At 38.0% G+C, this 25458-nt stretch overlaps 1 protein-coding gene across 1 annotated transcript in view; it reads left to right on the top strand.

Moving 5' to 3' along the window:
• Positions 1 to 24211, top strand: part of LOC133544910 (vasoactive intestinal polypeptide receptor-like) — a 33999-nt gene extending 9788 nt beyond the window's left edge. The window contains exons 3-7 of the mRNA XM_061890152.1: positions 66 to 195; positions 14542 to 14695; positions 19892 to 19952; positions 23971 to 24037; positions 24116 to 24211. Coding sequence (XP_061746136.1) covers positions 66 to 195; positions 14542 to 14695; positions 19892 to 19952; positions 23971 to 24037; positions 24116 to 24211 — 508 coding nt within the window. The remainder of the gene's footprint in view (positions 1 to 65; positions 196 to 14541; positions 14696 to 19891; positions 19953 to 23970; positions 24038 to 24115) is intronic.
• Positions 24212 to 25458: the final 1247 nt, after the last annotated feature.

Genomic DNA, 25458 nt, shown 5'->3' on the forward strand with positions numbered 1-25458 from the left:
ATTTCTGGAACTGGAACCACTCCAATGACCCAAGCGTGTCTCATTCAAGCGCCGTTGTGTTCCAGGAAGCTGCACTGCACCAGGAACTACATCCACATGCATCTCTTTGTGTCCTTCATCCTCAAGGCCATCGCCGTCTTCATCAAGGACGTCGTTCTGTACGATGTCGGCGAGACGGACAGCTGCCATTCGTCTGTGAGTATTATCTTCATATTCCTTTCCTCTAACCTTGGGTGACGACTGTAGGGGTGGAGCTGTCATGTGAAGACAAACACTTAATTGTGGTTGTTGTCACGATATGTGTTTGAATTTATATAAATACCAATACATTGAAAAGTTGGCCATTTCTGTGAAAATAATGAGATTGTAAAGGACTGTTGTTGTGCTTAAACCTCTTTCCTGTTTAGAGGCTACGTCCAATATTAACTTTGTTCATCCACATGATAAATAATAACACGTGTGTGGATGTATTCGTTAAGTCAATGTATTCTTGGTTGCCAAAAAGTGGTTCAAAGTAAAATCTTGATATTGGCACATCTCGTAAGTGCATAAATTATTAGATTACCCTTAACAGAGTTCCATATGTGATAATAAAGTACATACTGTACTGTTTGCACGTTGAAGTACCCTTTCAAAACCTGAATTTTTAGTCCACCGGCAATTTAGTGGTTGGCAAAAAATGGTTCAAAGTAATATTATGATATTGACACATCTCACCTGTGCATAACATACTAGATTACCCTTAACAGAGTTGCATATGTGATAATAAAGTACATACTGTACTGATTACACGTTGAAGTACCCTTTCAAAAGATGAAATATAACTCAAATGACATCTTAGTGGTTGCCAAAAAGTGGCTCAAAATAATAGTTTGATATTGACACATCTCACCTATGCATTAAATATTACAATACTGTTAACAGAGTTACATATATGATAATAAAGTACATACTCTACTGTTTACACGTTGAAGTACCCTTTCAAAACCTGAATTTTTAATACAAACGACAACTTAGTGGTTGCCAAAAAGTGGTTCAAAATTATAATGTGATATTGACACATCTCACCTATGCATAACATATTAGATTACCCTTAACAGAGTTACATATGTGATAATAAAGTACATACTGTACTGATTACACGTTCAAGTACCCTTTAAAAAGATTAAATATAACTAAAATGACAGTTTAGTGGTTGCCAAAAAGTGGTTCAAAATAATATTTTGATATTGAAACATCTCACCTGTGCATAACATACTAGATTACCCTTAACAGAGTTACATATATGATAATAAAGTGCATACTGTACTGTTTACATGTTCAAGTACCCTTTCAAAAGATGAAATATAACGCAAACGACAATTTAGTGGTTGCCAAAACATGGTTCAAAATTATATTGGGATATTGACACATCTCACCTATGCATAAAATATTAGAATACCGTTAATAGACTTACATATACGATAATAAAGTGCATACTGGACTGTTTACACTTTGAATTACTCTTTCAAAACCTGAATTTTTAATCCCAATGACAATTTATTGGTTGCCAAAAAATGGTTCAAAGTAATAATATATTGACACATCTCCCCTGTGCATAAAATATTAGAATACCGTTAACAGAGTTACATATATGATGATAAAGTACATACTGTACTGTTTGCATGTTGAAGTACCCTTTCAAAACCTGAATTTTTAGTCCAACGGCAATTAAGTGGTTGCCAAAAAATGGTTCAAAGTAATTTGATGTTGACACATCTCACCTGTGCATAATATACTAGATTACCCTTAACAGAGTTGCATATGTGATAATAAAGTGCATACTGTACTGTTTACACGTTCAAGTACCCTTTCAAAAGATAAAATATAACTCAAATGACATCTTAGTGGTTGCCAAAAAGTGGCTCAAAATTATATTGTGATATTGACACACTTCACCTATGCATAAAATATTAGATTACCCTTAACAGAGTTACATATAAGATAATGAAGTACATACTGTACTGTTAACACGTTGAAGTACCCTTTCAAAACTTGAAATTCAATACAAACGACAATTTATTGGTTGCCAAAAAGTGGTTCAAAATTATATTGTGATATTGACACATCTTACCTATGCATTAAATATTACAATACTGTTAACAGAGTTACATATATGATAATAAAGTACATACTGTACTGTTTACACGTTGAAGTACCCTTTTAAAAAGATGAAAAATAACTCAAATGACAGCCTAGTAGTTGCCAAGAAGTGGTTCAAAATAATACTTTGAAATTGAAACATCTCACCTGTGCATAACATACTAGATTACCCTTAACAGAGTTACATATATGATAATAAAGTACATACTGTACTGTTTACACGTTCAAGTACCCTTTCAAAAGATTAAATATAACTCAAATGACAACTTAGTGGTTGCCAAAAAGTGGCTCAAAATAATAGTTTGATATTGACACATCTCACCTATGCATTAAATATTACAATACTGTTAACAGAGTTACATATATGATAATAAAGTACATACTGTACTGTTTACACGTTGAAGTACACTTTCAAAACCTGAATTTTTAATACAAACGACAACTTAGTGGTTGCCAAAAAGTGGTTCGAAATTATATTGTGATATTGACACATCTCACCTATGCATAAAATATTACATTACTGTTAACAGAGTTACAAAGATGATGATAAAGTACATACTGTACTGTTTACACGTTGAAGTACCCTTTCAAAACCTGAATTTTTAATCCAATTGACAACTTAGTGGTTGCCAAAAAGTGGTTCAAAATTATATTATGATATTGACACATCTCACCTATGCATAAAATATTACATTATTCTTAACAGAGTTACATATAAAATAATAAAGCACATACTGTACTGTTTACACGTTGAAGTACCCTTTCAAAACCTGAAATTTAATCAAAACGACAACATAGTGGTTGCAAAAAAAGTGGTTCAAAGTAATATTATGATATTGACACATCTCACCTATGCATGAAATATTAGATTACCCTTAACAGAGTTACATATAAGATAATGAAGTACATACTGCACTGTTTACACGTTCAAGTACCCTTTCAAAACCTGAAATTCAATCAAAACGACAACTTAGTGGTTGCCAAAAAGTGGTTCAAAATTATATTGGGATATTGACACATCTCACCTATGCATAAAATATTAGAATACTGTTAACAGAGTTACATATATGTTAATAAAGTGCATACTGTACTGTTTACACGTTGAATTACCCTTTCGAAACCTGAATTTTTAATCCCAATGACAATTTATTGGTTGCCAAAAAGTGGTTCAAAATTATATTGTGATATTGACACATCTCACCTATGCATAAAATACTAGATTACCCTTAACAGAGTTACATATATTATAATAAAGTGCATACTGTACTGTTTACACGTTGTAGTACCCTTTTAAAAAGATGAAAAATAACTCAAATGACAGCCTAGTGGTTGCCAAAAAGTGGTTCAAAGTAATATTTTGATATTGAAACATCTCACCTACGCATTACATACTAGATTACCCTTAACAGAGTTACATATATGATAATAAAGTACATACTGTACTGTTTACACGTTCAAGTACCCTTTAAAAAGATTAAATATAACTCAAATGACAGCCTAGTGGTTGCCAAAAAGTGGTTCAAAATAATATTTTGATATTGACACATCTCACCTATGCATTAAATATTAGAGTACCGTTAACAGAGTTACATATATGATACTAAAGTGCATACTGTACTGTTTACACGTTGAAGTACTCTTTCAAAACCTGAATTTTTAATACAAACGACAACTTAGTGGTTGCCAAAAAGTGGTTCAAAATTATATTGTGATATTGACACATCTCACCTATGCATAAAATATTAGATTACCCTTAACAGAGTTACATATGATATAATAAAGTACATACTGTACTGTTAACATTTCAAAGTACCCTTTAAAAAGCTGAAATCAACACCAAATAACTTATTTGGTAGCAAATGAAGGAAGAAGAATTAATTCCGTAGAAAAACAGCAGGGGGTCTATCGTCTGGCGGTGGATTGGCTTCAAGCGGGAAGACAACCGTAATTTGTCAAGTGTGGGGCAAAAGCGTTGCTACAAAATGTAGCTCCACTCCACTGCTAATTTGTAGCGTCATTTGAAAAGTCACCCGCTAGATAATAAGTGCTTGAAACTCTGCATGTCAACATCTCCGTTCGGTGCCACACCAACAAAATGCAGAGGCAACCATTTCCACATCAACACCGTATGGAAAAAAAAGTGGCTTTTAAAACAAGAAAGAGGTTGAACACCTCAATAACAGTCCTTTGCAATCTCATTAACGCCATAGAAATGGCCAACTCTGTCATATTTTTGGACACGATAAAGGCTTGAATCATTTTAAAACACATTGACTTGCAATAAGCACAGATATAAAGTGTTTGTAATCAGTTGTGAACACATGAAGCCCCAGCAATGCAGCTCTAACAAGCGTGCATGTAAATGTTTTTTTCTGCAACTTTGAACATGATATTCACTTCTTCTCCGGCTGTGAATGTCGGCGTCCAAGTGTGCACTCATGTCGGGTGTTGCAGTGTTTGCCGAGTCCCTTCCACTCCTCAAAGAACATTCCCTCCTTTCATTCCTTCAGCAGGATGTTTTGGGAGTTCCTGTTTGCTGAACGACAAATGCCTTTGTCAATAAATCACACTCGCTGCTGCTTTTTCACACTTCCTTAATTCCAACACTTTTCAACCAACCATTTCAACTCATTCAGAACATTGACCTTTTTTTTTTTTTTTTTTGCACTTTCTAAAAAATTCCCTCTTTTCCCGAAATCCCTGAATTTCCATGAAATCCCCTTTGAAAATAATGGGACATTTTTCAAAGTTCCACAATTCAACTTCAAAATATTCAGCCTGTTCAAGAATTGTGTGCTTTCCTTTCAAAAACTGTGAGAAAAAAAACATTTTAAAAAATCCAGGATTTCCAACAATTTTTAGGGACATTTTTCCCCATTCCAATTAATTATCCAATTTTCACACTTCCACAATTCCAACATTTTTTTCAACCAACCACTTCAACTCATCCAGAAAATTCCAAAATGTTTTTTTGCACTTTCCAAAAATATTCCCTCTTTTCCCGAAATCCCCAAATTTCCATGAAATCCCCTTCGAAAATAATGGGACATTTTTCAAAGTTCCACAATTCAACTTCAAAATATTCAGCCTGTTCAAGAATTGTGTGCTACCCTTTCAAAAACTGTAAAAAAATAAAAAAAATTCCCGGATTTCCAAGAATTAACAGTTTTTAGGGACATTTTCACCATTCCAAATGAATTATCCATTTTTCACACTTCCACAATTCCAACATTTTCTGACCAACCATTTCAACTCATTCAGAACATTAACTTTTTTTTTGTTTTTTTGCACTTTTCAAAAAATTCTCTCTTTTCCCGAAATCCCCAAATTTCAATGAAATTCTCATTGAAAAGAATGGGACATTTGTCAAAGTTCCACAATTCAACTTCAAAGTATTCAGCCTGTTCAAGAATTGTGTGCTTTCCTTTCAAAAACTGTAAAAAAGATAAATAAAAAAATTCCCGGATTTCCAATAATTCTCAGTTTTCAGGGACATTTTTTTCCAATCCACATGAATTATCCGTTTTTCACACTTCCACAATTCCAACATTTTTCAACCAACCACTTCAACTCATCCAGAAAATTCCAAATGTTTTTTTGCACTTTCCAAAAAAATTCCCTCTTCTCCCGAAATCCCCAAATTTCCATGAAATCCCCTTTGAAAATTATGGGAAATGTTTTAAAGTTCAACAATTCAACTTCAAAATATTCAGCCTGTTCAAGAATTGTGTAAAGACTGTAAAAAAAAAAAAAAAATTCCCGGATTTCCAAGAATTTTCAGTTTTTAGGGACATTTTCACCATTCCAAATGAATTATCCAATTTTCACACTTCCACAATTCCAACATCTTTCAACCAACCACTTCAACTCATCCAGAAAATTCCAAATGTTTTTTTGCACTTTCCCAAAAAATTCCCTCTTTTCCCGAAATCCCCAAATTTCCATGAAATCCCCTTTTGAAAATTATGGGAATTTTTTTTAAAGTTCCACAATTTAACTTCAAAATATTCAGCCTGTTCAAGAATTGTGTGCTACCCTTTCAAAACTGTAAAAAAATAAAAAATTCCAGGATTTCCAAGAATTTTCAGTTTTTAGGGACATTTTCACCATTCCAAATGAATTATCCGTTTTTCACACTTCCACAATTCCAACATTTTTTGACCAACCGTTTCAACTCATTCAGAACATTCACTTCTTTTTTTTTTTTTTGCACTTTCCAAAAAATTCCCTCTTTTCCCGAAATCCCCAAATTTCCATGAAGTTCCCATTGAAAAGAATGGGACATTTTTCCAAGTTCCACAATTCAACTTCAAAATATTCAGCCTATTCAAGAATTGTGTGCTTCCCTTTAAAAAACTGTTAAAAAAAAAAAAAAATCCCGGATTTCCAAGAATTCTCAGTTTTCAGGGACATTTTTTTCCCATTCCACATGAATTATCCTTTTTTCATACTTCCACAATTCCAACATTTTTCAACCAACCACTTCAACTCATCCAGAAAATTCAAAATGTTTTTTTTGCCCTTTCCCCAAAAATTCCCTCTTTTCCCGAAATCCCCAAATTTCCATGAAATCCCCTTTGAAAATAATGGGACATTTTTCAAAGTTCCACAATTCAACTTCAAAATATTCAGCCTGTTCAAGAATTGTGTGCTTCCCTTTCAAAATCTGTGAAAAAAAAATAAAAAAAAATTCCTTGATTTCCAAGAATTTTCAGTTTTTTGGGACATTTTCACCAATCCAAATGAATTATCCATTTTTCACACTTCCACAATTCCAACATTGTTCAACCTATTCAAACCAATCCACCTACAACATATTCCGCTCATCATGGACATTGGAACAAAGTCTTTCCCAAGTTCCAAACCAAATTCCGGTTTTCCGGGACATTTTTCCCATTCAAAAACGAATTGGCCAATTTTTCACATTTTCAAATTTTTCACCGATTCAAACCATTTCACCTTTAACATATTCCACTCATTCTGCACTTTGAAACAAAGTCTTTCCCAAGTTCCAAACCAAATTCCGTTTTTCCGGGACATTTTTTCCATTCAAAAACGAATTGGCCAATTTTTCACATTTTCACATTTTTCACCGATTCAAACCATTCCACCTTTAACAAATTCCGCTCATCCTGCACATTGAAAGAAAGTCGTTCCCAAGTTCCGAACCAAATTCCAGTTTTCCGGGACATTTTTCCCATTCAAAAACGAATTGGCCAAATTTTCACATTTGCACATTTTTCACCGATTCAAACCAATCCACCTACAACATATTCCACTCATCCTGCACATTGAAACAAAGTCTTTCCTAAATTCCAAACCAAATTCCGGTTTTCCAGGACATTTTTTTCATTCAAAAACGAATTGGCCAATTTTTCACATTTTCACATTTTTCACCGATTCAAACCATTCCACCTTTAACATATCCCACTCATCCTGCACATTGAAACAAAGTCTTTCCCAAGTTCCAAACAAATTCCGGTTTTCCGGGACATTTTTCCTATTCAAAAACGAATTGGCCAATTTTTCACATTTTCACATTTTTCACCGATTCAAACCATTCCACCTTCAACATATTCCACTCATTCTGCACATTGAAACAAAGTCTTTCCCAAGTTCCAACCAAATTCCGGTTTTCCGGGACATTTTTTCCATTCAAAAACGAATTGGCCAATTTTTCACATTTTCACATTTTTCACCGATTCAAGCCATTCCACCTTTAACATATTCCATTCATCCTGCACATTGAAACAGTCATTTTTTTCAAGTTCCAGAAAAATTCCAGGAATTCCCTGAATTCCATTTTTTTCAAAACCCTTTTTTTTTTTTTACCCTTTTTCACATTTTTCAACCTGTGGATTTTTTTTTCTTTTTTTTCATCGTCCCGTCTCGGCATTCGGGTCATAACAACTAAACGTGCAATGAGTTGAAGTTTGGAGTGTTTTCCCTTATTTATGACAGCGCAAGTTAGCATTGTCAGGTGTGGAATATATTGCTTTATTACCTGAGTAGATTAGATTAGATTAGCAGTGTGTGTTTTAACCATAGGGCTCGTTGTTGGGCCGCGGGCACACCCTACAGCAGTGTTTTTCAACATTTTTTGAGGCAGGGCACTTTTTTTTTTTTCATAAATAAACCCTGAGGCACACCACCAGCAGAAAACGTTAAAAAAATGAAACTCCACCAGGTCGTCGTGCCTTATTTTGAGTTTGTCGGCGTTTTCCTGTGTGTCATGCTTTGCCCTTCCTATTTTGTTGGTGTTTTCATGTCTTCCTTAGAGCGCTTTTCCGCACACCTGTTTTGTGTTTGCAAGGAAGGCTATTTATGTTGTTGCTATCCTTCTTTGGGGTGGACATTGTTGGATGTAGTTTTTGCTGTCGTCCAGCATTCTGCTTGCTTTTTAGCCAGTTCAGTTTTACTTATTTATTTTTTTAGTCAGCCTGACCTGAAGGACTACTGAAAGCCACTACTAGCGACCACGCAGTCTGATAGTTTATATATCAATGATGAAATCTTAACATTGCAACACATGCCAATACGGCCTTTTTAGTTTACTAAATTGCGATTTTAAATTTTCGCGCGAAAGTATCAGCTAAAACGTCGCGGTATGATGACTTGTGCGCGTGACGTTACGCATAATTCCACAGTATTCTGGACATCTGTGTTGCTGAGTCTTTTGCAATTTGTTCAATGAAGAATGGAGACGTCAAAGAAGAAAGACGTAGGTGGGAAGCGGCGTATTGCGGCTGCCTTTAGCAACACAAACACAGCCGGTGTTTCCTTGTTTACATTCCCGAAAGATGAGGGTGAAGGTTTACTATGGAACAACGAACATGGTTCCCTACCACATGTCAACCGACAGGTTTCCGTGAGAAAATGGTGGTAATAAGTTGGCTATTACCGTAGACATGAGCGGAGAGCTTGCGTCCTTCCTCCTGCACCTGTCAAAGACACAGCTTCAGACTGGAGTCGCATCGGCCGCTCCCGACCGTCGGATGCTTCAACCGTGGAGGAGGGGAAAAAAAAAAATCTAAGCCCGGCCCCAACGGGTGGCTTCCCTCGGAGACACTGGTGGTCGCCGCGCCCCTCTGACTTTCAGGTTGTACAGATAAAACTAGTTACTAAAACTAGTAACACAATAAGCAGATAAGGGATTTTCTAGAATTATCCTAGTAAATGTGTCTAATAACATCTGAATCGCTCTGCCGTCTAGTTTTTTTTCCCCCCCTTAGTCTTTCACTCTCACTTTCCTCATCCACGAATCTTTCATCCTTGCTCAAATTAATAGGAAAAACGTCGCTTTCTCGGTCCGAATCGCTCTCGCTGCTGGTGGCCATGATTGTAAACAATGTTCAGATGTGAGGAGCTCCACAACCCATGACGTCACGCGCACCTCGTCTGCTACGTCTGGCTTTTTTATCTTATTTTTTGTAGTCCTTCACTCTCACTTTCCTCATCCACGAATCTTTCATCCTCGCTCAAATTAATGGGGAAATCATCGCTTTCTCGGTCCGAATCGCTCCCGCTGCTGGTGGCCATGATTGTAAACAATGTTCAGATGTGAGGAGCTCCACAACCCGTGACGTCACGCGCACATCGTCTGCTACTTCCGGCCTTTTTATCTTATTTTTTCTAGTCCTTCACTCTCACTTTCCTCATCCACAAATCTTCCATCCTCGCTCAAATTAATGGGGAAATCATCGCTTTCTCGGTCCGAATCGCTCTCGCTGCTGGTGGCCATGATTGTAAACAATGTTCAGATGTGAGGAGCTCCACAAGCCGCGACGTCACGAGCACATCATCTGCTACTTCCGGTACAGGTTTTTTATTAGCGACCAAACTTTATCGTGGACGTTCTCTACTAAATCCTTTCAGCAAAAATATGGCAATATGGCGAAATGATCAAGTATGACACATAGAATGGACCTGCTATCCCCGTTTAAATAAGAAAATCTCATTTCAGTAGGCCTTTAATCAGTAATATTGTTTGTGATGAACACATGCCTTTTATATCATTTGACAAAGTTTATCATGTTAAACTGTAAGTAGGTTAGATATTATTGAATGTGATTCAAATCAAGAGTAGGATTTCTAAATCAGTTTTAAAATTTGAGTGGGCCCCAGGGTTTCTTTGTGGTGGAAAAGTTGGAACCCGAGGTCCAAAAGTTTCAAAAGCCCGAGATTAGCAGGTTATAAATCACCTTCTCTGCACAGACGAGTGACCCAAACACAGCTGTTCCAGTTGTTGACGTTCTACTAAAACCAACAAGTAGTCACCAACATATTACAGAAAAAGTACTAAACTAACTACAGGGAATTCAAAGTGAGAGAATAGGAGGTTAGGGCATGTATCAAATTATGAATTCATGCAAGAAGTTTGGTTCCGTATCCTGATGGTGTTGTCTTACACGCCTTACAAAGGGCAAAGGTTTGATTCCCGGCCAGCGTTGTGTCAGGAAGTACATTCGGTGTAAACAAAAAAAAAATCCATAATTATTAATGCGATTTATTTGCAGTTGAGGTGGAGGAAGCTGCATGGTTGCATGTTGGCCTTGGAGTTTAGATCATTGGTGCCCAAAGGTGGGCCCGCAAGCCACAATGGGTCCGCCGAGTCATTTTAAATAGTGGCTTCCCAGAATTGTATGCACATTTATACTCTTCACAATCACTATGCAAGACAAGAGCACATTGGTTTTGATTAATTGATTGATTATATTACTCTCATGTGAATATTGCTGGAAAGTAGACTGTATTTGTATTATTCACATGTCAATAATGCTGTATAATCGACTGTATTTGTATTATTCACATGTTAATAATGCTGTATAATCGACTGTATTTGTTATTCACATGTAAATAATGCTATGATAGACTATTTGTATTATTCACGTTAAAAATGTTGTATAATAGACTATTTATATTATTCACATGTAAATAATGCTGTATAATAGACTATATTATTCACATGAAAAATGTTGTATAATAGACTGTATGTATATTATTCACACGTCAATAATGCTGTATAATCTACTGTATTTATATTATTCACATGTAAATAATGCTGTATAATAGACTATTTATATTATTCACATGAAAAATGTTGTATAATAGACTGTATTTATATTATTCACACGTCAATATTGCTGTATAATCGACTGTATTTATGTTATTCACATGTAAATAATGCTATAAAATAGACTATATTATTCACGTGAAAAAGGTTGTATGATAAACTGTATTTATATTATTCACATGTGAATAATGCTGTATAATCGACTGTATTTATGTTATTCACATATAAATAATGCTATATAATAGACTATTTATGTTATTCACATGTAAATAATGCTATATAAAAGACTATATTATTCACATGTGAATAATGCTGTATAAAAGACTATATTATTCACATGTGAATAATGCTGTATAATAGACTGTATTTATGTTATTCACATGTAAATAATGCTATATAATAGACTATATTAACATGTGAATAATGCTGTATAAAAGACTATTATTCACATGACAATAATGCTGTATACTAGACTGTATTTATGTTATTCACATGTAAATAATGCTATATAATAGAGTATTTATATTAACATGTGAATAATGCTGTATAATAGACTGTATTTATGTTATTCACATATAAATAATGCTATATAATAGACTATATTATTCACATGTGAATAATGCTGTATAATAGACTGTATTTATGTTATTCACATGTAAATAATGCTATATAATAGACTATATTAACATGTGAATAATGTTGTATAAAAGACTATTATTCACATGACAATAATGCTGTATACTAGACTGTATTTATGTTATTCACATGTAAATAATGCTATATAATAGACTATTTGTATTAGTCACATGTGAATAATGCTTTATAATAGACTGTATTTATGTTATTCACATATAAATAATGCTATATAATAGACTATTTATATTAACATGTGAATAATGCTGTATAATAGACTATATTATTCACATGACAATAATGCTGTATAATAGACTGTATTTATGTTATTCACATGTAAATAATGCTATATAATAGACTATTTATATTAACATGTGAATAATGCTGTGTAAAAGACTATATTATTCACATGACAATAATGCTGTATAATAGACTGTATTTATGTTATTCACATGTAAATAATGCTATATAATAGACTATTTATATTAACTTGTGAATAATGCTGTATAATAGACTATATTATTCACATGACAATAATGCTGTATAATAGACTGTATTTATGTTATTCACATGTAAATAATGCTATATAATAGACTATTTGTATTAACATGTGAATAATGCTGTGTAAAAGACTATATTATTCACATGACAATAATGCTGTATAATAGACTGTGTTTATGTTATTCACATATAAATAATGCTATATAATAGACTATTTATATTATTCACATGTGAATAATGCTGTATAATAGACTGTATTTATGTTATTCACATATAAATAATGCTATATAATAGACTATTTATACTATTCACATGTGAATAATGCTGTATAATCGACTGTATTTTTGTTATTCACATGTAAATAATGCTATATGATAGACTATATTATTCACATGAAAAATGTTGTATAATAGACTGTATTTATATTATTCACACGTCAATAATGCTGTATAATCTACTGTATTTATATTATTCACATGTAAATAATGCTGTATAATAGACTATTTATATTATTCACATGAAAAATGTTGTATAATAGACTGTATTTATATTATTCACACGTCAATATTGCTGTATAATCGACTGTATTTATGTTATTCACATGTAAATAATGCTATAAAATAGACTATTATTCACGTGAAAAAGGTTGTATAATAAACTGTATTTATATTATTCACATGTGAATAATGCTGTATAATCGACTGTATTTATGTTATTCACATATAAATAATGCTATGTAATAGACTATTTATGTTATTCACATGTAAATAATGCTATATAAAATACTATATTATTCACATGTGAATAATGCTGTATAAAAGACTATATTATTCACATGTGAATAATGCTGTATAATAGACTGTATTTATGTTATTCACATGTAAATAATGCTATATAATAGACTATATTAACATGTGAATAATGCTGTATAAAAGACTATTATTCACATGACAATAATGCTGTATACTAGACTGTATTTATGTTATTCACATGTAAATAATGCTATATAATAGAATATTTTTATTAACATGTGAATAATGCTGTATAATAGACTGTATTTATGTTATTCACATATAAATAATGCTATATAATAACTATATTATTCACATGTGAATAATGCTGTATAAAAGACTATTATTCACATGATAATAATGCTGTATACTAGACTGTATTTGTTATTCACATGTAAATAATGCTATATAATAGACTGTATTTATGTTATTCACATATAAATAATAATAAATCAATGATAAATGGGTTGTACTTGTATAGCGCTTTTCTACCTTCAAGGTACTCAAAGCGCTTTGACACTACTTCCACATTTACCCATTCACACACACATTCACACACTGATGGAGGGAGCTGCCATGCAAGGCGCCAACCAGCACCCATCAGGAGCAAGGGTGAAGTGTCTTGCTCAGGACACAACGGACGTGACGAGGTTGATTCTAGGTGGGATTTGAACCAGTGACCCTCGGGTTGCGCACGGCCACTCTACCACTGCGCCACGCCGTCCCTATATAATATATAATGCTATATAATAGACTATATTATTCACATGTGAATAATGCTGTATAATCGACTGTATTTATGTTATTCACATATAAATAATGCTATATAATAATAGACTATTTGTATTATTCACATGTGAATAATGCTGTATAAAAGACTATATTTTTCACATGTGAATAATGCTGTATAATAGACTGTATTTATATTATTCACATATAAATAATGCTGTATAATAGACTATTTATATTATTAACATTTGAAATATGTTGTATAAAAGCCGGGCGCGGCACCGCTGCTGCCCACTGCTCCCCTCACCTCCCAGGGGGTGATCAAGGGTGATGGGTCAAATGCAGGGAATAATTTCGCCACATCTAGTATGTGTGTGACAATAATTGGTACTTTAACTTAACTTTATTAATCACATGTAAATAATGCTATATAATAGACTGTATTTATATTATTCACATGTGAATAAAATAAATACAATGTTATGTTTGGAGGAGAAAAGGTGAGGCCTTTAATCCCATGAACAGTATTCCTACCGTCAAGCATGGTTGGTTGTAGTATTATACTCTGGGCTCTATCACAAAAAAATAAGAGTTCTAGAAATGATGGGAAACTCAAGACATGATGTTCTTTACAACTTTTGACCACAACTGTATGTGTCTGTCATGTTTAAGGTGGGCTGCAAGGCGGTGGTTGTCTTCTTCCAGTACGGCATCATGGCCAGTCACTTCTGGCTGCTGGTGGAAGGCCTGTACCTCCACGCTCTCTTGGCCGTCTCCTTCTTCTCCGAGAGGAAGTACTTCTGGTGGTACATCCTGATTGGCTGGGGTAAGGTGCACGCGGCCGCTTCACGGCGTACTCAGTCCCCTCAGGTCCCGTACATACTGTACCACCGACGGCCAAACACGGAGAATTCATTTAGTTGATTAAAAGGAGAGTGCGTTCCCGTCCGGCGTCCATATGGACGAGCTACCTGTAGGCCGATCCTCGCTGTCGATAACAAACCATTTAACTTCCACAACCATAGCAGACATAACAATCATGAATACTCATTAAATCTCAGCATACAGTTGGGATGCCAGGAATACATGTCGGCTTACTCATTGGCAGCTGATGCTCTCCACTTTGATTAGTTGTTCAGCTACAAACCCCGTTTCCATACGAGTTAAGAAATGGTGTTAAATGTAAATATAAACGGAATACAATGATTTGCGAATCATTTTCAACCCATATTCAGTTGAATATGCTACAAAGACAACATATTTGATGTTCAAACTGATAATCATTAACTTTAGAATTTGATGCCAGCAACACGTGACAAAGAAGTTGGGAAAAGTGGCAATAAATACTTATAAAGTTGAAGAATGCTCATCAAACACTTAGAGGGAACATCCCACAGGTGTGCAGGCTAATTGGGAACAGGTGGGTGCCATGATTCAATCAATCAATCAATGTTTACTTATATAGCCCTAAATCACTAGTGTCTCAAAGGGCTGCACAAACCACTACGACATCCTCGGTAGGCCCACATAAGGGCAAGGAAAACTCACACCCAGTGGGACATTGGTGACAATAATGACCCAGTGGGACGTCGGTGACAATGACTATGAGAACCTTGGAGAGGAGGAAAGCAATGGATGTCGAGCGGGTCTAACATGATACTGTGAAAGTTCAATCCATAATGGATCCAACACAGTCGCGAGAGTCCAGTCCAAAGCGGATCCAACACAGCAGCGAGAGTCCCGTTCATAGCGGAGCCAGCAGGAAACCATCCCAAGCGGAGGCAGATCAGCAGCGCAGAGATGTCCCCAGCCGATACACAGACAAGCAGTACATGGCCACCGGATCGGACCGGACCCCCTCCACAAGGGAGAGTGGGACATAGAAGAAAAAGAAAAGAAACGGCAGATCAACTGGTCTAAAAAGGGAGTCTATTTAAAGGCTAGAGTATACAAATGAGTTTTAAGGTGAGACTTAAATGCTTCTACTGAGGTGGCATCTCGAACTGTTACCGGGAGGGCATTCCAGAGTACTGGAGCCCGAACGGAAAACGCTCTATAGCCCGCAGACTTTTTTTGGGCTCTGGGAATCACTAATAAGCCGGAGTCCTTTGAACGCAGATTTCTTGCCGGGACATATGGTACAATACAATCGGCAAGATAGGATGGAGCTAGACCGTGTAGTATTTTATACGTAAGTAGTAAAACCTTAAAGTCACATCTTAAGTGCACAGGAAGCCAGTGCAGGTGAGCCAGTACAGGCGTAATGTGATCAAACTTTCTTGTTCTTGTTCTTGATTGGGTATAAAAACAGCTTCCATCCATCCATCCATCTTCTTCCGCTTATCCGAGGTCGGGTCGCGGGGGCAGCAGCCTAAGCAGGGAAACCCAGACTTCCCTCTCCCCAGCCACTTCGTCTAGCTCTTCCCGGGGGATCCCGAGGCGTTCTCAGGCCAGCCGGGAGACATAGTCGTCCCAACGTGTCCTGGGTCTTCCCCGTGGCCTCCTACCGGTTGGACATGCCCTAAATACTCGGGTGGCATCCTGACCAGATGCCCGAACCACCTCATCTGGCTCCTCTCCATGTGAAGGAGCAGCGGCTTTACTTTGAGTTCCTCCCAAATGGCAGAGCTTCTCACCCTACCTCTAAGGGGGAGGAAACTCATTTGGGCCGCTTGTACCCGTGATCTTATCCTTTCGGTCATGACCCAAACCTCGTGACCATAGGTGAGGATGGGAACGTAGATCGACCGGTAAATTGAGAGCTTTGCCTTCCGGCTCAGCTCCTTCTTCACCACAACGGATCGGTACAACGTCCGCATTACTGAAGACGCCGCACCGATCCGCCTGTCGATCTCACGATCCACTCTTCCCTCACTCGTGAACAAGACTCCTAGGTACTTGAACTCCTCCACTTGGGGCAGGGTCTCCTCCCCAACCGGGAGATGACACTCCACCCTTTTCCGGGCGAGAACCATGGACTCGGACTTGGAGGTGCTTCCATGAAATGCTAAGTAATTCACAAACAAGGACGGGGAGAGGGTCACCAATTTGTCAGCAAATTGTCGAACAGTTTTAGAACATTTCCTAATGAGCTATTGCAAGGAATTTAGGGGTTTTACCATCTACGGTCCGTAAAATCATCAAAAAGTTCAGAGAATCTGGAGAAGTCTCTGCACGTAAGCGATGATATTACGGACTTTTGATCCCCGCATCAAAAACCGACATCGGTGTGTAAAGGATATCACCACATGGGCTCAGGAACACTTCATAAAACCACTGTCAGTAACTACAGTTGGTCGCTACATCTGTAAGTGCAAGTCAAAACTCTATTAGCCAAACCCATTCATCAACAATATCCTGAAACGCCGCCAGCTTGGCTGGGCCCGAGCTCATCTAAAATGGACTGATGCAAAGTGGAAAAGTGTTCTGTGGTCTGACGAGTCCACATTTCAAATTATATTTGGAAACAGAGGAAAATAACCGTTCGGATTGTTCTAGGCGCAAAGTTGAAAAGCCAGCATCTGTGATGGTATGGGGGTGTATTAGTGCTCAAGGCATGGGTAACTTACACCTCTGTGAAGGCACCATTAAGGCTGAATGGTCCATACAGGTTTTGGAGCAACATATGTTGTCATCCAAGCAACGTTATCATGGACGCCCCTGCTTATTTCAACAAGACAAGTGTTACAACAGAGTGGCTTCGTAAAAAAAGAGTGCGGGTACTTTCCTGGAGTCCAGACCTGTCTCCCATGGAAAATTTGTGAAGCTTGAAATATGACAGCAGCGACCCCGGACTGTTGAAGGACTGAAGCTCTACATAAAACAAGAATGGGAAAGAATTCCACTTTCAAAGCTTCAACAATTAGTTTCCTCAGTTCCCAAACATTTATTGAGTGTTAAAAGAAAAGGTGATGTAACACAGTGGTGAACATACCCTTTCCCAACTACATGAAATTCTAAATTAATTATTATTTGCAAAAAAAAAATAAAGTTTATGAGTTTGAACATCAAATATGTTGTCTTTGTAGTGCATTCAATTGAATATGGGTTGAAAATGATTTGCTAATCATTGTATTCCGTTTATATTTACATCTAACACAATTTCCCAACTCATATGGAAACGGGGTTTGTACATGTACCGTATTTCCCGGACTATAAGGCGCACTTGGAATCCTTTTTTTTCCTCGAAACATCTTCTTCCGTTTATCCGAGGTTCGGTCGCGGGGGCAGCAGCCTAAGCAGGGAAGCCCAGACTTTCCTCTCCCCAGCCACTTAGTCCAGTTCCACTGATGTTTGGTCTGATTGATTGATTGATTGAAACTTTTATTAGTAGATTGCACAGTACACTGCAAAAAGTCAGTGTTAAAAAAAAATACAAAAATTAGAAGTATTTCACTTGAACTAAGCAAAATTATCTGCCAATAGAACAAGAAAATTTGGCTTGTCATGACTTGCCAAAAACAAGTAAAATTAAAGCGTTAGCTAGCCGGCAGCCATCTTAACAAATATTTCACACGAGGGCGATGCACAACTAATGTTAATATTATTCAAATATTGTGTCACTGGCGCGTATATGCCATTTATAAGATTACATACTGGGATCGCTAGGAAAAAAAAAAGTCTAGCTCTCTGTGTGAGCGCACGGCGGCCATCTTAGAAATGTTTTTCAGCGCACATTTCTTCGAAGGCTAATAAAAATCAAAACTGGAACATTCATTGTCTTTACTGTAGCATAAAAAGTGCAGATGGCCTTAAAACGCCACAACAGTCAGGCACCATATATAAGTACCCAAAATTAAGAATGTCGGACGGTTGTTTTTACGATATGCTGGCAAACGACAACTTTAAAACATACCGGCTTAGCTACGGCACCTGGCAGCCATCTTGGTATGGACGATCACAGCCCCTCCCTCACGAATATTGGTGCGTGCGCAACAGCAGCAGACGGTAGGGGGAAAAAAACGGAAAAAAACCCGTCCCCCTCACTGTGTCTGCGCACGGCGGCCATCTTTGAAATGGTTTTCAGCGCAGCGGTTCTTTGAAGGCTGATAAAATCAAAACCGTAGCATCAACTTTTAATAAGAAGGGTTCAATCTCTCTCCTGTGGCAGTTTGAAGCCAACACGACAAATGCGCTCAGAGGAGATAATGTTTGGAAAAAAGGTGACCGGTTTTTACAAAACTTTTGTTTTGAATGGGGAATTGCCAACTTCCTGTTGATTTTTGCTGAAGGATGTCAGCGTATGAAATCTAGGTCTAAGTGAGACCTACATGGAGGTTTTTGTTTTGTGTCGCTACGACATTCCTACTGGAAGTTACAGGCAGTTTCGTCAGGGGTTAGGTTTTTAGATTAGATCGCAATTTTCGCCAGTCCTGATATGTGTGTAAAATTTGGTGAGTTTTGAAGCATGTTAAGGGGGTCAAATTACAGCTCAAAGCTGCGGAATACGAATAAAGAAAGAAAGAATAAAACGCTAGAAATTCAGTATCTGTCCCTAATAATATGACTCCTTTCACGCGCCTTATAATCCTGTATCCCTAATATATGAAAAAATATAAAAAATTGACCATTCATCAGCAGTGCTGCCTATGGTTCGGAAAATACGATAGTACTCACAGTTTAAATGCGAAATCAGGTGTATCCTGTTTCAGCTGACCATCCTTTAAGAGGTTCCTCCAGTTTAATTGGAGTCCACCTGGGGTAGATTCAGTCGGTTGGACGTGATTTGGAAAGGCACACACCTGTCAACGACGTAAAAAGAAATAACCTGATCTAATTACGGTGAAATACCAGGAGCTGTGGTTGCCAGGAATTCACCGTAAGAACTGAATGGGGTATTGTGCGTAGAATTTTGAGGACAAAAGATGCGGCAAGTCTGCCAACAGAGACTGGAAATCGTGTTGTTTCATGCTTGCATGTTGGAAATAAACTCAAACATGTTAAGCTTATCCGAAAGTGCGGAGATTTCCAACTCCTTCGGGTACGCGGTGGTTATTATGATCTTCATGTTTGTCATTCACAGGCGCTCCGACCATCTTCATTTCAGCCTGGGCGATCACGAAGGCTTATGTAAATGATTTTGGGTGAGAATAATCTTCTTTGAATTGTGTCGCTTGTCACTGTTTGCTGGAACGCATCTTTTTACTGATGGTAATCCTTCCTAATGTTGGTGGTGGGATACATAATACGTATATACTCTATGTACGTATATACATACATACATACTGGATATGTCCGATATTATCATCCAATAGGTGCTTTAAAATGTAATATCGGAAATGATCGGAATCATTTTGAAGAAGTACAGAGCAGTTGCGTCTCCCAGTCAATCAATCAATGTTTATTTATATAGCCCCAAATCACAAATGTCTCAAAGGACTGCACAAACCATTACGACTACGACATCCTCGGAAGAACCCACAAAAGGGCAAGGAAAACTCACACCCAGTGGGCAGGGAGAATTCACATCCAGTGGGACGCCAGTGCCAATGCTGACTATGAGAAACCTTGGAGAGGACCTCAGATGTGGGCAACCCCCCCTTTCTAGGGGACCGAAAGCAATGGATGTCGAGCGGGTCTAACATGATACTGTGAAAGTTCAATCCAGCCGCGAGAGTTCAGTTAAAAGCGGATCCAAGACAGCAGCGAGAGTCCCGTCCACAGGAAACCATCCCAAGCGGAGGCGGAGCAGCAGCGTAGAGATGTCCCCAACCGATACACAGGCGAGCGGTCCATCCTGGGTCTCGACTCTGGACAGCCAGTACTTCATCCATGGTCATCGGACCGGACCCCCTCCACAAGGGAGGGGGGGACATAGGAGAAAAAAGAAAAGAAGCGGCAGATCAACTGGTCTAAAAAGGAGGTCTATTTAAAGGCTAGAGTATACAGATGAGTTTTAAGGCTTCTACTGAGGTAGCATCTCGAACTGTTACCGGGAGGGTATTCCAGAGTACTGGAGCCCGAACGGAAAACGCTCTATAGCCCGGAGACTTTTTTTGGGCTCTAGGAATCACTAATAAGCCGGAGTCTTTTGAAGGCAGATTTCTTGCCGGGACATATGGTACAATACAATCGGCAAGATAGGATGGATCTAGACCGTATAGTATTTTATACGTAAGTAGTAAAACCTTAAAGTCACATCTTAAGTGCACAGGAAGCCAGTGCAGGTGAGCCAGTACAGGCGTAATGTGATCGAACTTTCTTGTTCTTGTCAAAAGTCTAGCAGCCGCATTTTGTACCAACTGTAATCTTTTACAGTTGGTACAATCTTTTCAGTCATACTTGCCAACCCTCCCGATTTTCCCAGTAAACTCCCGAATTTCAGTGCTCCTCCCGGGGCGACCATTCTCCTGAAACATTGGGGGCGTGCCGGCCCATTCACGTAATATCTACGCCTTTTCGCACACAAACACACAACTTGGTCAACAGCCATACAGGTCACACAGAGGGTAGCCGTATAAACAACTTTAACACTGTTAAAAATATGCGCCACACTGTGAACCCACACCAAACAAGAACGACAAATACATTTCGGGAGAACATCCGCACCGTAACGCAACATAAACACAACAGAACAAATACCCAGAATCCCATGCAGCCCTAACTCTTCTGGGCTGCAATATACACCCCGAGCGGCATAGCTCGGTTGGTAGAGTGGCCGTGCCAGCAACTTGAGGGTTGCAGGTTCGATTCCCGCTTCCGCCATCCTACTCACTGCCGTTGTGTCCTTGGGCAGGACACTTTACCCACCTACTCCCAGTGCCACCCACACTGGTTTAAATGTAACTTAGATATTGGGTTTCACTATGTAAAGCGCTTTGAGTCACTAGAGAAACGCGCTATATAAAAATATAATTCAATTCACCCCGAACGCCGCCCCCTATTAAAGCCCGGAAGAGTTAGGGCTGCATTGGATTCTGGGTATTTGTTCTGTTGTGGTTATGTTGTGTTACGGTGTGGATGTTCTCCCGAATTGTATTTGTCAATCTTGAGACAAACGGCAAAAAGACAAGATTACCTCCTCTTGTAGCTCAGCTGTTCTTTCCTGTAGCTCGGTGCTTAACGTCTCATTTTCTTCGCACAGTTGTTTACTTTAAATGGGAACATTATCAGCAGACCTATGAAAGCGTCAATATATACCTTGATGGTGCAGAAAAAAGACCATATATTTTTTAACCGATTTCCGAACTCTAAATGGGTAAATTTTGGCGAATTAAACTCCTTTCTGTTTATCGCTCATGTGGTGATGACGTCAGAACATGACGTCTCCGAGGTAATACAGCCGCCATTTTCATTTTCAACACATTACAAACACTGGGTCTCAGCTCTGTTATTTTCCGTTTTTTCGACAATTTTTTGGAACCTTGGAGACATCATGCCTCGACGGTGTGTTGTCAGAGGGTGTAACAACACTAACAGGGAGGGATTCAAGTTGCACCACTGGCCTGAAGATGCGAAAGTGTCCGTTGCCAGACCCCCATTGAATGTACCAAAGTGTCTCCACATTTTACATGGCACAGAGATGTATGGATAACCTGCAGATGCATTTGCAACGATAAAGTCAACGAAATCACAAAGGTGAGTTTTGTTGATGTTGACTTGTGTGCTAATCAGACATATTTGGTCGCGGCGTGACTGCCAGCTAATCGATGCTAACATTCTACGCTAATCAATGCTAACATCAATCAATCAATGTTTATTTATATAGCCCCAAATCACAAATGTCTCAAAGTACTGCACAAATCATTACATCTACAACATCCTCGGAAGAACCCACTATTTACTTGCGGTGCTAAGGCAGACATGGCACAGAGATGTATGGATAACTTGCAGATGCATTTGCAACGATAGTCAACTAAATCACAAAGGTGAGTTTTGTTGATGTTGACTGCCAGCTAATCGATGCTACGCTAATCGATGCTAACATGCTATTTACTTGCGGTGCTGAAGCAGACATGGCACAGAGATGTATGGGTAACCTGCAGATGCATTTGCAACTATGTTACGTTTCCTTCCACCCACATTTAATGCGAAACAAACACTTACCAATCGACGGATTTAAGTTGCTCCAGTGTCAAGAGATGCGAAAGTCCTGATCGTTTGCTCCGCACATTGTACCGGCGATGCTAACGCAGCTATTCGGCCATGCTATGGCTATGAATAGCGTCAATAGCTTCAGTTTCTTCTTCAATACTTTCATACTCCAACCATCTGTTTCAATACATGCGTAATCTGTTGAATCGCTTAAATCGCTGAAATCCGAGTCTGAATCCGAGCTAATGTCGCTATATCTTGCTGTGCTATTTTCCATTGGCAGCACTGTATGACGTCACAGGGAAACGGAGAGTCGCATCGCAAATAGCGGAAAATTAAGCACTTTAAGCTTTTTTTTAGGGCTTTTCGGGGACCGGTAAAATTTTGAGAAAAAACTTCAACATTTTCAACAAGCCACTGGGAACTGATTTTTATTGTTTTCAACCCTTTTTGAAATTGTGACAATGTTCCCCTTTAACCCTGGCTAAAAAGTTTCGACGTCCAAAGTTTGGTTTTGGCCGGATGGCCATCGGAGCCATACCCCTTTGAGTCCTAAAACTTGGTGTATGAAGCATGTTGACTGTTATCATACTATCTTTAGCACACATGCTAAGTGTTAGCATTTTTATGTTACCGTGCTACCGTTTTAAGCTAGCTCTGTGGCTCTTTTTTTTTTTTTTTTTTTTTCTCCCATCCCCCCTCCCCCTTGTTTACCTTTATCTCATCTTTTTTGTAAGGGGCGCTGGAAGCCGGCAGACCCGTCAGCGATCCTGTTCTGTCTCCCTGTAATGTTTGTCTAAACTTGAATGGGATTGTGCTGAAAATTTTAATTTTCCTGAAGGAACTCTCCTAACGGAATAAATAAAGTACTATCTAATCTATCTCTAATCTAATCTTTTTGTACAGTTACACCAAAAACTCACGGATTCAGACACTCGGCACCATCTAATAAGTACGGCGGCACAGATAGCAGGCCCATCAAAATTTCTGCGGGAATTTTCAAGTTATTATTACTAATATTGGCATGATAAGCAATACTTTAGTGACTGAATATGTTTCTTCTGGCAGGTGCTGGGATATCATTGATGACAAGCTCTGGTGGATCATCAAAACGCCCATTTTAGTAACCATACTCGTGAGTGACTCACCGCGGCGCTCCGAACAATGCAATTATTTGTACGGTTCATATTCCATTTTACTGCTCTCTCTGCAGGTCAACTTTATTCTCTTCATGTGCATCATCAGGATTTTACGGCAGAAGATGAATTGCCCCGACATTGGGAGGAAGGAATCAAATCAGTACTCGTAAGTTTTTTTTTTTTTTAGTGCAAGTCAGGCGTCAACTTGGGCAGAGTTTATTATTACAATTATGATCGTACTCCATGATAATATGTTAACATCATATCGTTTTATGTTGTTTATTTGTTCCACCTCAATTCAGCTCCTATATCATTTTGCAATAGGATTTTTGTACGGAGGTCTAGTCCTCATCGTACCTTTTCATCACATTACACTTACACACACATTCGTGTATTTTCCTACCTTCTTGAGACCTCCTAAAAGTGCCTACCTCTTGAGGACCAAAACCCCGTTTCCATATGAGTTGGGAAATTGTGTTAGATGTAAATATAAACGGAATGCAATGATTTGCAAATCATTCTCAACCCATATTCAGTTGAATATGCAACAAAGACAACATATTTGATGTTCAAACTCATAAACTTTAATTTTTTTTTGCAAATAATAATTAACTTAGAATTTCATGGCTGCAACACGTGCCAAAGTAGTTGGGAAAGGGCATGTTCACCACTGTGTTACATCACCTTTTCTTTTAACACTGAATAAACGTTTGGGAACTGAGGAAACTAATTGTTGAAGCTTTGAAAGTGGAATTCTTTCCCATTCTTGTTTTATGTAGAGCTTCAGTCGTTCAACAGTCCGGGGTCTCCGCTGTCGTATTTTACACTTCATAATGCGCCACACATTTTGGATAGGAAAGTACCCGCACTCTTGTTTTACGAAGCCACGCTGTTGTAAACACGTGCTGAATGTGGCTTGGCATTTTCTTGCTGAAATAAGCAGGGGCGTCCATGAAAAAGATGGCAGCATTTGTTGTTCCAAAACCTGTATGTACTTTTCAGCACTAATGGTGCCTTCACAGATGTGTACGTTACCCATGCCTTGGGCACTAATGCACCCCCATACCATCACAGATGCTGGCTTTTGAACTTTTGCGTCGATAACAGTCTCGATGGTTCGCTTCCCCTTTGGTCCGGATGACACGATGTCGAATATTTCCCAAAACAATTTGAAATGTGGACTCGTCAGACCACAGAACACTTTTCCACTTTGCATCAGTCCATCTTAGATGATCTCGGGCCCAGAGAAGCCGGGGGCGTTTCTGGATGTTGTTGATAAATGGCTTTCGCTTTGCGTAGTAGAGCTTTAACTTGCACTTACAGATGTAGCGACGAACTGTATTTAGTGATAGTGGTTTTCTGAAGTGTTCCTGAGCCCATGTGGTGATATCCTTTAGAGATTGATGTCGGTTTTTGA

The sequence above is a fragment of the Nerophis ophidion genome, linkage group LG28, assembly GCF_033978795.1.
Source record: "Nerophis ophidion isolate RoL-2023_Sa linkage group LG28, RoL_Noph_v1.0, whole genome shotgun sequence".
NCBI classification, from domain to species: Eukaryota; Metazoa; Chordata; class Actinopteri; order Syngnathiformes; family Syngnathidae; genus Nerophis; species Nerophis ophidion.